The sequence below is a fragment of the Ixodes scapularis genome, unplaced genomic scaffold (assembly GCF_016920785.2).
Source record: "Ixodes scapularis isolate PalLabHiFi unplaced genomic scaffold, ASM1692078v2 PGA_scaffold10__122_contigs__length_95168666, whole genome shotgun sequence".
Taxonomy (NCBI): domain Eukaryota; kingdom Metazoa; phylum Arthropoda; class Arachnida; order Ixodida; family Ixodidae; genus Ixodes; species Ixodes scapularis.
The window spans coordinates 25,291,872-25,307,365 of record NW_024609836.1 but is presented as its reverse complement, the minus strand read 5'-3'; the positions used below and the strand labels follow the sequence as shown (position 1 = coordinate 25,307,365).

Below are 15,494 nucleotides of genomic sequence, written 5' to 3'. Positions count from 1 at the left end.
TGTTTCCTGTAAAGCCTGCACTTGAGCAGTGCCGCTCGGTATATTACGTATCGGGGCACTCTCTGTCCTTCAAAGAGGACGATGACCGCTGTAGAATTTCCAATCCTGTGCGCCTCTAGCGCCGTTGGGTTATACTTTGCCACGACCGCCTCATTTATGTCTTCGGGCGAGTCGTCAATTGCGATACCTCTGATGATTCCCTTCGCCGTCCTTTCGGGCGCGGTTCGGTAGGCGGAAACCTCAAATTCCATGTTGCCGAATTCGACGGTCCTGATCTTAGTGTAAATTTCGGCTCTCTGCTCGCTCGGCGTGCTCACGACTAAGATGTTCTGCGCCGCATTGATGCACACCATGTCTTCGCCCTGGTATTCTTTCGCCGTCCCCGCGGCCGCCATAATGGCGTCCGTGACGACCGGCGTCTCGATTCGAGCTACGTTCAGGCCGCCCCTGGGCCTAATCACGATCTTATGGTCGTCTCTGGGGATAGCCGCCGGCATACGGGCTGCTTTCTTGATATTCTCGGTAACTGGCTTTACAAAGTTAACTCTCTCCTTGGGTCTCGACTGCCGTTCCGCGGTTAAAGATGGTCTCTCACCTTGCAGCTCCTTGGCCTTGCGCATTCTTCTACTCGTCGTGGTCCATCCGCTCGACTCGCCGGGTGTCGCGTCGTGGGCTCCTACTTGAACGTACATCTTCCCTTCATCGTTGCCGACTATCGTTGCCTGCAGGCCTTTGGTTGCCGGGCTCTCGCACACCTCCATCGTCGGTGGCGACGCCATCTTATTCGTACTCGTCGGGTAGGCCTAACACCGGGGGCGATCGCCCCGGTGGCCGTACTCGTGCGCTGAGCCTAAGGCCTAGCAACGCTTGCTCGCCTCGAATTTTCGAAGTCCCAAAAGAGGCGAAAATTCACATACCACTTGCGCGATGTTGGTATCGGCTGGTTCCTCGTGCCGTACCGCACACTTTCGTAACAAATAAACTGCAGTTGGCCGGAGCCGATAAACGATAAAAGGCCGTTCCTACCGCTGCCAGCTGAGCACAGCTGGCAGCGGCGCGAGCCCGCCCAGCTCAAAGTTTTCCCAATGAATGGATTAGTGGGAGATATTCTCAACCATCATATTAAAGGAGTCTGGCACCAATCTCAATGTGTCATTAAAAGTGTCCAATTGTCACTGCCAACACTGAAGTGTGATATGCACCACATGCATAATGAGCACTTGCTCGTGCAAACTATGCAATGTTAGAAAGTGTATGGTACAAACATAAATAACAAGGAGCTTAGCTTGTTCAATCATGACACTTGGTCCTTGCATCCTGCTCTGGCTCGTTGGTCAATTGCCTTGCATATGAAGTGGTAACGAGTTGTCATACTTGGTATGCCGTAGTACCTTTACACTTTTTCCCAAGGCATGACGAGTGGCATCAGCTGCATACAAACAACATCTGACAAAGCTGCAAGTAAGTAAAAGTTGTTATAAAACAAGAAAAGAACTGTAAGGAAAACTTAAATAATAACTATTTATTGAGCTATTACGTGAGCACAAAAAGAATAATGAGGTATGTACGTTCTCCACACACATATCAAAATACAATACTTGAGGTATTCTAATAAATATCACAACAAATATAGGCCTAGATGCTAGTAAAAATCCAGAAAAAGATTGAGTCAATAAAAGCCAAACTAAATGAATAATCATTTATTGAACTATTAGGTTAGCACAACAAAATAACCACGTATGTCCTCCATACAAATAACCAAATATATTGTTGTTAAATATCACAGCTTAAGATGATACCAAAAATTATAAGAAAAAACAAAAATAAATACAAATTACCTCAGTACATCACAATGGTTCTTGATAAAATGAATACGTAGAACAGAAGAGCAATCTAGATGCCTTCCGTTTTGAGTGTATACTTTTTGTTCCACCGCAAATGCGACTTTAATTTAGGACCCTAAGGTTGAATAGAAATCAAGCTACACTTCTTTTAGTTTAGGGGTTAAAACTTTAAAACAAGCTACCATCTTTTCCAGACCATAGTCCACGTTGGATAATTCGCAAGGGTAAATTTCGGCTAAAAAAAGTATTTGCTCAGAGAGTCCACACTCGGTGTATAGTCTTCAGGGAAAACTTGAGGCTGGAGAACTCCACAAAAGGTATACCTGCGGATGGATTTCAGGGGATTTTCTGTGACCCGCTCGCCAGCCAATAGGAGAGCTCCTCGAGATTAAGCTTGAGCCAAGTTGGTTGCTTGCGGGCTCCCAAGCAAACAACATGTCAGATACGAGGTATTGAAAGCCTGGAAAGCAGACTGACGGTAAAAGCTTGTCTTGATTACTTTATCCCAGTGTAAAATATCCAAAACACATCAATCTGGCCAAACCAGTTTTGTAATAATAAACAATCTTTAAACAAAATTCTTGTAAAGTCCACACCTGTACATAGACCGTTTGGTGTAAAATATCAACCTTTAGACATGTATAGTTTGTGCACTATAGTCCGGAATATATGGCACATTTCTTGTAGTTTAGAGTTAGAAAGTTAAAAGTTAAAGGGGTGCTGTACTGAAATTTTACTTAACAAAACAAGGCACCAGAAGCACACAGTGGGATGCTACAGACCCCAAAACATCACACATGCAGATGTATCTCAACTGGATGGCTATATTTTCGGAAAAGAAAGGCGTAATTGAGCAAGGCGTGTGACGTCACGATCGACTCTCCCAGAAGGTTCTCGCTTTTTCTCTTCGTGACTTTGCCCCCTCGCCTGCGAATGACCTCAACTGCCCGAATAGTGCGGCGAAGAGGTGAAAGAAGGAGGAGAATACAGATGCCGCAAGCTTTGTTCAATCATGCTCATAGTTTCAAAAATACAGCCATCCGTACAAGATATCGTCATATGAGTTATGTTCTAAGGTTTGCAGCATCCCATCTAGTACTCCTGCCTTGTTTCGTGCCATCCAATCCTCAGTTCAGTATCCCTTTGGTACTATATATATAGAACGGTTGTTTGTCGGCCTCGTTGATTTCACTCTCTTGCGACCTGTTTCAGGAATTTGGCCTCGGGGCAGTGCTGCTGAGGCCGACCAACAATTGTTCTAGTACAACAACTGCGTTTGCTGCCTTTGTCGAATACTTTATAGTAAAAAGTCAGTATGCCGCCATGATGGCACCAATGCCCTCCTCTGCATTCTTCACGGTCAGAAACTGCTGCCTATCGACAGCGAGGTGCAAAAAGCCAGCCCCCTCGGCGTCATTGCCAGAGTACACGATGCACGGTGTTGCCAGGATGTCTTGCTCCTGAGTTGGCAAACAAAATCAGTGCAATTTAATGCAGGAAACATGTCTGATAGTCTTCTCTAAATCATCACAGCTAACATATCACTGTCTATCAGCGAGCTGGTCCAGTGTTATTTGCTATAGTTGCTTGATCTATGCCCCCACCCCCTGCAGGCCTGATTAAGCTTGTACAGAATGAACCTAGACAAGTGGCAGTAAATCCTGCTTTCTTAGCCCTGAAAGATATGCAAGATCATCAGTTTAACAGGGACACCTGCATTATCCCTGCGATTCGGGAAATTCCGACAATGCTAACCAGAAGTCTGGTTCCACACGGAGACGTAAACGTTGCGTAGGCTTGGTCATTGCAAAAAAGCCAGAATCAGTCAACAGGATCCCAGGTTCCCTTTGTGTGACCTTATCTGCAATTGCTTCCCCTCTCATGCACAGATGGGCAAATATATTTTGCTTTAGGTAGTTAGAAATCTTGTGGAAACTACTTTTGGCCGTGATATTCCCAACCTTCAGTGTGTCATAAAAGACAGCCACTGGATTTTGTACGTTTCTAGAAAAGTGTGCCGTGCAGTGAATAGAAAGCTTGCTTGTCGAAGTTGTAGTCAAAATTGTGAAGCAGTGCCATCAGCGCCTTATTGGCTCCCCCGAGACCATGCGACTCCTAAACATCACCCCGAACTGCATAACTTTGCTCAACTCAGATCTTGATGGAGGCAAAACTAGGTACAAACATGGAACATGGCTCTATCTGTTTTTTATTTCTTTATTTATTATTACTACTGTCTCCTATTTCAGGAGACGTGGTAGGAGTGGTTTACAACATATGGGTACACAAAAACAATAATATTAAAAAAAAACAGCAGGTAACAAGCACAAGGATATTCCTTCTAGCTGATCCAAAAACACACAAACAGCGTTATACAAAGACTATATTCATCGCAAAAAAATTAATAAATGAGCATCAGATACAAGAATCACAAAAATCTCGGAGTTTATTAAAGAAGGAGGACTCTGGTGATGCTGTTATTATATCGCCTGGCAGGGAGTTCCAGTCGTGAACAGTCCTTGGGAAAAAAGAGTACTTAAATGCATTAATCCGACAGTTGAATTCTTTGAGCGTTTTGCAATGATAACTTCGCATGGGATAATCTTGAGGTGCGGGTGAAATATATTTAGAGATATCGATTCTGAACCGGTTGTTTAATAAATCAAATAGAAACTTTATTCTCGTAAACATGCGTCTATGCTTTAGTAAGTTCACTCCAGAAAGGGCGTACAGTTCAGAGACGGGATATTTTCGCTGGAATTCATTACGAATGAAGCGTAAACGTTTTCTTTGAACATTTTCGAGGACGTTTATGTTGGTACTTGTAAACGGATCCCAAACCACCGAAGCGTATTCTAGGATGGGTAATATGAAAGTTTTATAGGCTGTCAATTTAACGTCGGAAGAGGCATGTTTTAAATTTCATGTTAAGTACCATAACTTGGATTGTGCTTTGCGGGCAGTAGACATGATATGAGTGTTCCAGCGTAGGTCATTCGATATAATGACACCCAAGTAACTTCGGCTAGTGAAGTACTATTAATGGAATAATCGAAAGAAAGATGACTTAATTTACAAGTTATATGCATTCGAACACACTTCTTGACATTCAATGACATCTGCCACGAGTCGCACCAGTGCGCCATATTGGACAAGCAGGTGTTTAATAGAATCTGGTCACTTATTTCATTGACTTCTGTAAATAAAACCACATCGTCTGCAAACAGTCGAACACGTACTGGAATATTAGCGGTTAAATCGTTCATAAAAATTGAGAACAGTAATGGCCCCAGGACCGACCCTTGCGGAACACCCGATAAAACAGGGACTAATGATGATTCACTCGAGTTGATCTGTACATACTGCTTTCTGTCCTGTAAGTAGTTCTCGAGCCAGCGAAAGATACCTTCGTTTTGAACAATTGATTTAAGTTTAAGGAGAAGTTTACTATGTGATACTCTATCAAAAGCTTTAGAAAGATCTAGAAATATGACGTCAATTTGTTTGGATCGATTCAGGAGATTTGCGAAATCATGGACTGTTTCAAGTAACTGAGTCGTAGTAGAAAGGCCATGACGGAAACCATGTTGATTTGAAAAGAAAAAAACATCTTTTTCTAAGTAACTTGCGAGGTGTTTAAAAACAAGATGTTCTAGCAGTTTCGAACAGTAAGGAAGTAATGAAAGAGGCCTATAGTTTACCGGAAGTAGCAGGGAGCCAGTTTTATGAACGGGAATTACTTTTGCATATTTCCACTCAGCAGGAATGACAGATTCTGTTAAAGACCTTTGAAAAATAAGGTAAAGATATTTCGAGCACCACTCAGCGTAGCGAATCAAAAATGAATTTGGAATACCGTCAGCACCAATTGCTTTCTTGGCTGGAAGATTAAGCAGAGCTGAGAATATTCCTTCTATAGAGATAATGATATCAGGTAACGTTGATAAAGTGGACAGCTGATCCAAACAAGGCGCGCTGCCGTTATCCGTAGTGAAGACAGACGCAAAATATTCGTTAAAACCATCTGCGATAGCGCTATCATCTTCTACCAGATTGTCTGAAACGAAAAGCGTGGAAATCTTTTTTCGGGCCGGCGATAATGCCCTCCAGAATTTATCAGGCGATTCTTTCAAAAATGTTTGCAGAGTGACACTATTGAATCGAAACTTGGCGAGGCGAATCATTGCTTTAAGTTGTCTTCTCATTTCAGAGATAGGTAAAAATTTGTTGCACTTCCTAACACGATTAATTCTCCGTTTTAAGTGCAGAATTTCACGAGTTATCCACGGGTTATGCTTGCGTGCAACTTTAGTGCTCATCGGAACAAAACGGCGTAAACATTCAAGCACAACCTCCTTAAAAAAGCCGTAAAGAAGGTCAATAGAGCAACCGTCCGAACACATTTAAAAACGTGTCAAGGGAAAGTTCCAGCGCGTCAATAATGGACTCATCCTCAGCTTTAGAGGAATTAAAAATAAGCTTGTGATTCTGTTTACATCGTGATTGTTTAGTTCCAGAAGTTGAAATTTCAACCACCACCATCAGATGATCAGAAATACCTTCAACTACGTTGCACTCATAGTTCCGTGCCGCAATCGCGTCGGATATGAACACAAGGTCGAGTGTGGAATTAGAGGACGCAGTAATACATGTAGGGCCATTTACAATTTGAAGTAGATTATTATTGAACGCTATGTCAATTACTAGGGAAGTATTGGGACGGTTCGTGGAATTGCTACTGAGTGATTCCCAATCAACTGAAGGCAAATTAAAATCGCCAGCCGTCAAAAAGAGCGGATGTTTTTGTTTAATTTTGTGAACAAAATCCGTAAGCACTTCAAGAAAGGACGGATATGCATTCGGAGGTCGGTAAACGACACCTATAACGATTGCAGGAGTAAAACTAGTTAATTTTAGCCACAGTGACTCAACTTCAGAAACTTCATCAAGTACTACAAAATTTAAATGATTTTTTAAGATTATGGCAACGCCACCGACACGAGATTTTCGGTCATTCCGAAGTATGCTACATGAAGGAGGAATTATCTCGGAATTTGCGATTGCCTCGTGTAACCATGTCTTCGTCACGGTGACAACATCAGGATCATAGTCATGTAGCGCGCATTCAAGATCAACAACTTTATTTACAAGACTTCTAGCGTTTACATTTATCAGTTTTAACTTGTTTGAACAAAAATCGTCATGTCACGGTGACAAATTACCTTCATCAGACTCTCGTGTTTTGTTTGGTCTAGAAACACAAACTCTGGTATCGTTTGCAGCGTTCCATTCATAAATAAGACCGTTAATCTTCATTTTATTATATAGAAGGGTGACTTTATCTCCCTGTTCCCTGTTCTGGGCTGCGCTGTCCCATAACTGTTTGCGAAGTAGCCGGACTGGCTTGGAGTAGCCATCGGAAACAGAAATTCCGGTATTTTTTTAGTTTCCGAGCATTTTTGAAGATACTCATTTTTTCATTGAAATCACGAAGGTTCAGGCGGACAGGCCGTGGCTTAGTCCCCCTACTGTAACCCAGTCTGTGTATCCTTTCAATGGAGGTAACGGTTACATCCAGCATGCCATCGAAAACGTCAGTGCAAACATTTTGCTTTAGTTAAACAGGGTTCTCCCGGGGGTCTTCGGGTATACCGTAAACAATTACATTATTGCGTCGGCTACGGTTTTCAAGGTCATCAACCTTCTTTTCCATTTGTGAAATTGCTGACGTCAAGTGGGAAACGGTGCTAGATAACTTAGACATTTTAGTTTCGTAATTTTCAAAAGATTTTGCCGTGCCTCTGACCTCGTCAATGGTCGCTTCGATAGTAGATAGCCGCTTGTTAATGCCATTAAACGACTCCTTTAGGCTTAGTTGTTCCTTCCGCATCTCCTTTATGTTCTTGGCAACGTCCTTCTGACTTTTTAGGATCTCCTGTATGGCTTCCGTATTTGGGCCGGAGTTAGTTTCAACGTCCCCGATAAGAGTAACAACAACTGCACTGAATGAACACAATCCGCGAGGATACAGGAATGTGCCGGGGCATGGCAGCAATATGAGACAGACATCGTTACTTCTGAATTCATCGTAATCCATATACGTTATACTAACCTGCGTGATCAGGAAGAACAGTTTAGCCGTCATGCTCCGTGTTGTGCTGCCATGCCCACTGGCGAGATCTTGTGGGAGCGAGGCTTTTGTAGGCGAAGGCGCTGGTATCGGGAATGAAGGTGACGTCACGAAGCCACGTGGTCCGGGCACATCCTGGTGATAGAAGAATGCTGACGCAAGGTCTTGACGCCGCACTTGTGAAGTTGAACACGGGCCAGATGCAGGATCGCGTCCAGCGAGTATCAGCAACAGCTGCGTGATCAGGAAGAACAGTTTAGCCGTCATGCTCAGTGTTGTGCTGCCATGCCCACAAACTAGCACCTTTCTTGCACTGTTGTGCAAGAAAGGTGCTAGTTTGTAATGTACCACAGGCTTGCTGCCGTTAAAAAAAAGAAAACGAGAGCTTTAAGTAGATGGATACATTCGCAATTGCATATGTGCACCAATGTTGCCTAAACAGTTGCTTAGAAAGATTGTGCACAAGGGAATTCACAAAAATGCTAGGTTACATTCTGCAACCTATGCTAAGAAGGATTGTTGAGAGCTTACCTTTTGATCCAACAAACAGATGTGACAGTGGCATGATTTTCTTGACATTGTGACCCACGATCATTGTAGCCGCTACTGCCAAGATGTCTGAAAAATAGTAGCACTGTTCCAGCATAAGGTTAGTGGAAATTCTCTGCAGTTCTCATGCACTTGGCACCGTGGAGGGCACCAAGTGTATGAAAACTAGGGTATTGCACACCCATATGCAGTGCACAGTGATGTGATTGGCCTAAGCCGTTTTGGAGCACCTTTTGGAGCAGCCAAAATAGTGTTTTGGAGCAGCAAAAATGGCCTTTGGAGCAGCCAGAACAGTGTTTTGGAGCAGCCAGAACAGTGTTTTGGAGCAGCAAAAGTGGCTTTTGGAGCAGCCAAAACAGTGTTTCAAAGCAGCAAAAAGTGGCTTTTGGAGCAGATATTTTAATAAAAATAAAAAATATTTCTTTTAAGTGCTGGACAGAGGAAGGGCACTTGCTCGCCACAATAAGCAAATTATGGTCAAGTTAGACGACCTGGGAGTCATTCAAGTTGTTAACTGAAATGTCAATGACACAACATATTTTGCGATGCTTCAGTTAAATGACAAATATATATATGTAGCCACTATAGATAAATAAGAACCAAATTGCACATATTAAATTTATTTGAAAATGACGAGCTTAGCAGTAAATATGAAAGCATAAACTTCACTAGTTATATAATATAATAAATTGAAGCAGTATCCAACTGATGAAACACGTAACTACTGCAATACAATACGAAACTGTACACATAAAAAAGGTGCAGTACGACTGGTGGGTGCTTTTCCTTTTGCTTGTTGAAACTTTCTGCAAGGCTGCTGCAAGCCTCGCTTAGCTTTGGGCAAGTAATGAATGTCCACTTTCAATGTCTCCAAAGAGACGTTGAGACATCCCACAAGTGTACAGTGCTGTAGGCGTTGCCGAGCTATTCCAAAACGTCACACACCGTTTTACTGGTTCCCGACATGCCAGATTTTCGTCAGAAGCAAGCAAATGTAAAGCAATGGATTGCAAGCGTCCCGGCTGGTGCCTCTGTCGTGCAATCATGTTCGCATGCACGTGAGGGCAACTTCGGTAGCTTGCAGTTGCACGCGCTTCGTTATGCAAACGGAGACTGCTGTTCGATCGAAACCGAAACTCTGCCACTCCGCTCAGTCGCCATCTGGTCCCCAAAATTGTATGCAAAATGTAACAATCCAGCATAAAAAAAAAGAAAAACAGTCCAGCGGCGCGTGCTTGGCAGGCCAGTATGCGAGGCACAAGCTAATTTAAAGGGTTAAAAAGCGCAAACAAAACAAGGACAATAAAGCTAATAAAAAAACAAAAAAAACATGAGCGCATCAATGCAAGACATCGCGAGTCAGGGTCAAAAAGTTCTTGGAGCGCTTTGTGCAACAACTGAACTCAAGATAAACAAGCGGGCTGTGTGGGTTCAGCGTGCAGACATTGCTTTTTTTTTTTTTTTTTTTTTGCTTTAGCTAATTTGTCTTAAACTTTCGTTTGCGACAGACTTTTCACATACCGGGGTCCCTCTCAAAAGAAATCCCACCGAGAGAAACCTAGGTAAACAGTACTTCGACACAACAGTCTTCGAGCTAAAGGGATTTTTGGAGTAGCGTTTATTTAAACAAGGACAGGATTGCTGATTATCCTGCAGCGGTCCTTACGTGTCATTTTAGAAAGCGCCATATCTGCAGCAATGTGTGGACGGGAACACCCGACGTCATAACCACGGTGACTGGTAGGCAGAGACCAAAAATAGTTGTGCCACGGCCGTTTCTTTCAGAAGCGAGTGCTTCAGATCACAAGTAACTCCCAATGCGCAAAAACGTGGTTTCGTTTTACAACACGACGGCAAGGCTGGTACTCGGCAAGCTAGCGTCGGGGCGTCCATATACGCCTGCATCTATCGTTAAAATATTTCAAGAGGATGCGAGACGAGACCCACGAGAGCGCGAAATGAGGAACGGCGGGAAAAACCATGCGAGACCGGATGGACGATTGATGCAGCATACTTTCTGTCGGGCGGTCGCTTGCGCCACCTAGCTCACGCATGCTCAATTACGGTACTCAGTTTAGTTTCGGTTTTGAAAGACGACCGAAATTGGTCCTTTGGCGCAGGCTTGGCGCAGATTACCCAAATTTCGGCGGAATGTAGCAGGATGTAGCAGGGTTAGGCCCTTGGCGCAGTTTGGCGCAATTGGCGCAGCAATCACATCACTGAGTGCATAACCTGAAAGGGCAAATACACAGGAAGTTTCTTTTTGCAAGTCTACTGTGATATGTACAGTTGTCCCCATTGGTCACCCATTGGAGGGTGAACACGCACTTTCGTTCGATCATGATCACCAGCTGCTCTAACGGATGCCAACACGAATGAAGGTCACGGAGAGTTTTTCTCTCCTGCACAATCGCTAACTTTTAAGGCGCCTTCACACGTTTGCATCGACCTCACTGTGTCGTGTCGCGTCGCGTTGCACTACACGTCGCCTCCCCATTGGCTCGTTGCTAAGGTGGCCATGGCAAGCCGTGTAAAGATCTCGGCACAGGCGGACAGCACAATCAAACGCTAATGCCTGAACTAACTCTTATTCTCGTTGAAGTCGCTTCAAGGGGGAGGTAGGGGCGATCAAATGATTCAGAGTGTTCTATCTCATATTGAGGACAACTGCACATGGTCACAGTAGACAGACCTAGCATGCTCTATAATGGAAACGTTGTGTGCCACTGACCGACTTTCTTCAACTGCACACAAACAAAAGAATAGCAAAACTCCTTTGTTTTTGTAGCTCTAGAACTCCCTGCACGCCATGAAATTAAAACTACAGGCGACCAAGGCAGAATCACTTATTACTTGCAACAAAGTCATAAAGTCGTTATGGTTTAGTATACTTGCTGTTTCCACTGATATTGGCACCTGCTTTAGTGGTTCTATGAGGTATGTTTGCACTGAAAAATATATACACTGTGAAGCTCTGGGTCCTATAATTATGATTTTAACAGAATGCTTGTTGAAAAGGTGATGTCCTTGAGTCAGTGTCACTACCAAGACTGATGAATCGGATGGCACTGTTCTTATGAGCAAACTTGGTCTGAAAATATGTTTTGCACTCATACAGAAAAGCGTATAAGGCAGAGAAATGGCAGTACTTTTTTATGTCCTACAGCTTTTGTCGTTATAAAATAGAAAAATGAAGCATAAATTTATGGTAACAAATACCCAAGTCTGAGGGACACAAAAAGGGACTCTGGCTTTTATTACCATGAATCACGACAGCTAGCTTGTGTTTTTAAGTATTGCTGTGGTTACGCATAACTTGTTGCAAAAAAATATCTGTACAAATGCTATATGGGTGGTTTCATTTGAAATCTAACACGCTTGTCAGGGTGGGTCTTTCGATGTTTATTTAAAAACATATGTGATTGCCCCATTCCTGGAAATAACAAAACCGCTTTTGAAAACTTTTTGAAAAAATATTTTGTATCACAAAAAATACTCAGTGGAGTAGGGTGAAAATTTGTTTTTTACTCCGTGATTTTTCTACCCCGTTCTGTACGCTAGTATGAATACGGGAAGCATACAAAACTCAGTAATTTTTTGTGCTCTTGTATGCTCTCTCGACTAGGTTTTAGTTAAAAAAATAGTTTGGCATTTTTGTTTATTGAGCTAAAAAAATTCCAAATATTGTCTCTCTGTCGATCCGGTGGCATCTTCAGAGCCTTATAACTTATGAGTTATTATATTTATCGCATACAAAATACTATGCGGGTGTAGTCCTATACAGGGGCTATCGACTTGCATAAGTTTAGTTTATTTTATTATCACTAAATGTTTTATATAACATTTGAAATATCGTCGAAAATGAAATTAACCAATATTTTGAACTCACTTTATCGAAAAAGGTCATTTTTTATTTCATTCAATTTTTTTTTATAATTGCTGCCGATCATATGAACTTTCCATTGGCTTGATGCGATTTCCCCCGTTTTTTGCTGCATCTTCTCTAAAAGTGATGGAAATCGCTCCCACTTTCTCGGAACGGCCAAACGCAGTTTCGGCAAGTTGGCTTTCCTGCAAAGACTATACTGCTTATTTTTGTGTTCAAATGCAGCGGGTAAATTAAGTTTGGTTGAGAACACTCGTGCTGGGATACATATTGTATTTTCTTAATTTTGTAATGATGGGAACTGACATTCCTTGGTCCGACCGTTAGCGGAGCAGTGGATGTTCCATTATTCGATGTCTAAAGCCAGGGCACAAAGGGCAAAAATGCCAAAGCATTTTTCTTTAAGTAGGGGTGCAACAATTTCCGGACTTCGGTCAAAGATTTCTGGAAGTTGCCCTCTGACACTTCTGAAGCAAAAAACAGAAAACCGATTTCGCCTGCATGTCCTAATTGTTGGGTAAAAAAAAAAAAAAAGATAATATTGGCATTTCGGGCACCCCTCAACTCACTCCCAGCATTCAGGGTCACACCCGCTGCCCCTCCTAGTGACCTCATTCGGATTGCCGTGTAGGTTCCCGTGTGCTATCTCGGAGACGCTTCCTCTTCCTCTCTCTGCTAAGATTAGCGGGCGTTATGCTGCAGCTTAGAGCCGAGCGAGGTCACGTAATCTTTTCGCCGTAGTTCCTTCGGCTGCCACTTGGGGCTGCAGGTGGGGGAAAAAGCTCGACTTTGGCTTTGCGATTATGCAGCGGAATCGAGATATTTTTAATGAAGGAGGTGCTTTCTCTATCCTCCGGGACACGATAAACAGCGTCAAAATGACGAGATGCAAATTCTTTTAATAACAAAATCGTTGCACCGCCCCTTTAAACTAAAAAATAGTCGAAAGAACATACAAGAGCACGAATAATTACTGCGAGTTTTGTATGCTTTCCATTCATACCAGCGTACAGAACTGGGTAGAAAAATCACGGAGTAAAAAACAGATTTTCATCCTGCTCCGCTCAATATGTTTTTGTGAAACAAAATATTTTTTGAAAAAATATTGAAACGCGGTTTTGTTCTTTTCAGAAACGGGGCAATCACATATAATTTTTAAATAAAAATCGAAAAACGCACCCCGACAAGCGTGTTTGATTTCAAATGAAACCACCCAAATACAAGAGAATGAAACAAAGGGCCAGTAAACGCTGACAGACGAGACGAGCATAAAGAAGTAAAGTTCAGATTGTACAATATGCTTGCAAAGCGCATTTCTAGACTAACCCATTTTGACGTCACGGTACAAAAAAAAAGGGAAAGGAACGGAAGTGGCGACTTACTCGCTTAACCCATATGTGCCTGAACTTGGGGAAATTAAGAAAAGTAATTTATTTTCCCGTAATATTTGCTTCTGGGACCTCAGAAAGCGGAATCAACTTTTTATTAAAAAAAACAATTTTTCGAACTGTGTTTTTGTAGCTGCCCTACATATAGGACACTAGGCACATGTACTACTCATTTGAATGGTACATTTTGAAGCATTTGATATGGTCTCCGATGTCGCATTTTTCACACTATGTGGTGGTCTTTCCATGGCAATGAGCACACCTTGTTTCCTTGCCTTGAGGGATCACTGTGTGGTCAATGCGGTCAAATCGGCTTTGGGCTTCCAGTATAGATTGCCGGCTTTTTCCACGCAATGGGTTGGAGCCATACTTCTTCATCTATGACATCGCTATCGTCCTTCGAAATGTGAGGAGTTCTGCTTTGTCCGTTGCCATTCTGTATAATTGGAATGCATTATTCACACATGCATCAACCAGATACGTCAGGAGTGAAGAATACCACTTCTTTCCTCTAATGCCTGTGCGGTACTTGGAAATATTTTGGTCTAGTCTATCAACTCCTCCCATGTTGCTATTGTATCTCGAAATCAAGAATGGCTGCTCCACTATGACTTTGGACCTGTTATCTCTTGAATATCTTTTTACCATTTGCGTTGGTTCGATGCCGTGAGCATTTGAGACGACGGTCACTGTGCTGTTGTCCTTCCAGCGACATACGATAATTTCAAATTCGGCGTCGACTCTGTAATCGTGGGAGCCTCGAGTACTACTTTTCATTTGTTTCTATTGTACGTCCATATGTCTTTTATTAGGTTACCTCAACGCTACGCAGGCAGCGCATCGCGCGTTCCAAAGTGACACAACGATGACCCCCGATCTGCCTAGCGTCCTACATATAGGACACCGTTATTTGACAGACCGCGAACAAAAAACGTTTGCATATATCACGATGATATTGTTTTCAGAGCATATTCAATAACTCAGAAATAACTGACAAAAATCTCGACAACATCAAAAACCATTTGAATTTATAATAAATACGTTTTTTTCCTCGGCATGGCGTTCGTCGAAGCTCACGCGGAACGAGAAATTTGAGATTGCAAGCACGTGGCGAGGTGCGCTCCCACGCTAACCAAGACTTGCACGCGAGAAGGTGTAGGGCCTCAGAAATACCCGCGAGGGGGCGCTTGCTTTTTTACAAAAATATTTTCGAGATATTTGAAAATTTTTTAGCGTCCTACATATAGGACACTAGGCATATATGGGTTAAAGACCATTAAGTAAGGATACTTTTCTTTCACTTCGTCCATCCTCAAAGTGGTTAACTTCACCAGCCTTGCTGTCAGATCTATCCTTTCTTTGGTCTGGTTTTCATCGGGATGAGGCTTTTTCACTTCGTTTTTGAGCCACTTCTCATGGGCTGCCAGGCTTGTCTCGTCCTCACCAGCAGCCGAAGCAGGAACGGTGATGTCCTAAATTGGATGTGGTTGAAATAGAGTGCAACAAATAATAGTGTGATCGCTACATAAGCTACCAACAAAACCTTTTATTCATTTATTTTAAATTATATTGATCCTCTATGGGAGCAATACAGAGCCTATACCTGTATTCCTTTCCACTTCTCACTGGAAAGATGAGAAAGTATAGCTTTCGACAGCCTTTCTTCACCTTTTATTGACCACGATGCACACAAGTAA

At 42.7% G+C, this 15,494-nt stretch overlaps 1 protein-coding gene across 2 annotated transcripts; it reads right to left on the bottom strand.

The window, feature by feature from the left end:
- Nucleotides 1-3,067: 3,067 nt before the first annotated feature.
- Nucleotides 3,068-15,202, bottom strand: LOC120840731. Of its 2 annotated transcripts, XM_040211380.2 has the most exons (4): nt 15,192-15,202; nt 8,506-8,608; nt 7,957-8,208; nt 3,068-3,304 (listed from the first exon to the last, which is right to left on the bottom strand). In XM_040211380.2, the coding sequence occupies exons 2-4, from the start codon at nt 8,551-8,553 to the stop codon at nt 3,155-3,157; spliced, it is 450 nt and encodes a 149-aa protein (XP_040067314.1). In that variant the 5' UTR covers nt 8,554-8,608; nt 15,192-15,202; the 3' UTR covers nt 3,068-3,154. The 2 variants fall into 2 exon arrangements, with proteins under 2 accessions (XP_040067314.1, XP_042143488.1); XM_042287554.1 differs by lacking the exons at nt 3,068-3,304; nt 15,192-15,202 and adding an exon at nt 4,164-4,362 and having other exon boundaries at nt 8,506-8,731.
- Between the last annotated feature and the right edge of the window lie 292 nt (nt 15,203-15,494).

Bases quoted from the DNA above. Each gene is read 5' to 3' on its own strand.
- LOC120840731 (XM_040211380.2), bottom strand. From the start codon at position 8,553: ATGTCAAGAAAATCATGCCACTGTCACATCTGTTTGTTGGATCAAAAG. The intron at 8,209-8,505 runs GTAAGCTCTCAA...CTGATCACGCAG, and splicing joins TCTGTTTGTTGGATCAAAAG to CTGTTGCTGATACTCGCTGG. The intron at 3,305-7,956 runs GTTAGTATAACG...TTGCCAACTCAG, and splicing joins TGTTCTTCCTGATCACGCAG to GAGCAAGACATCCTGGCAAC.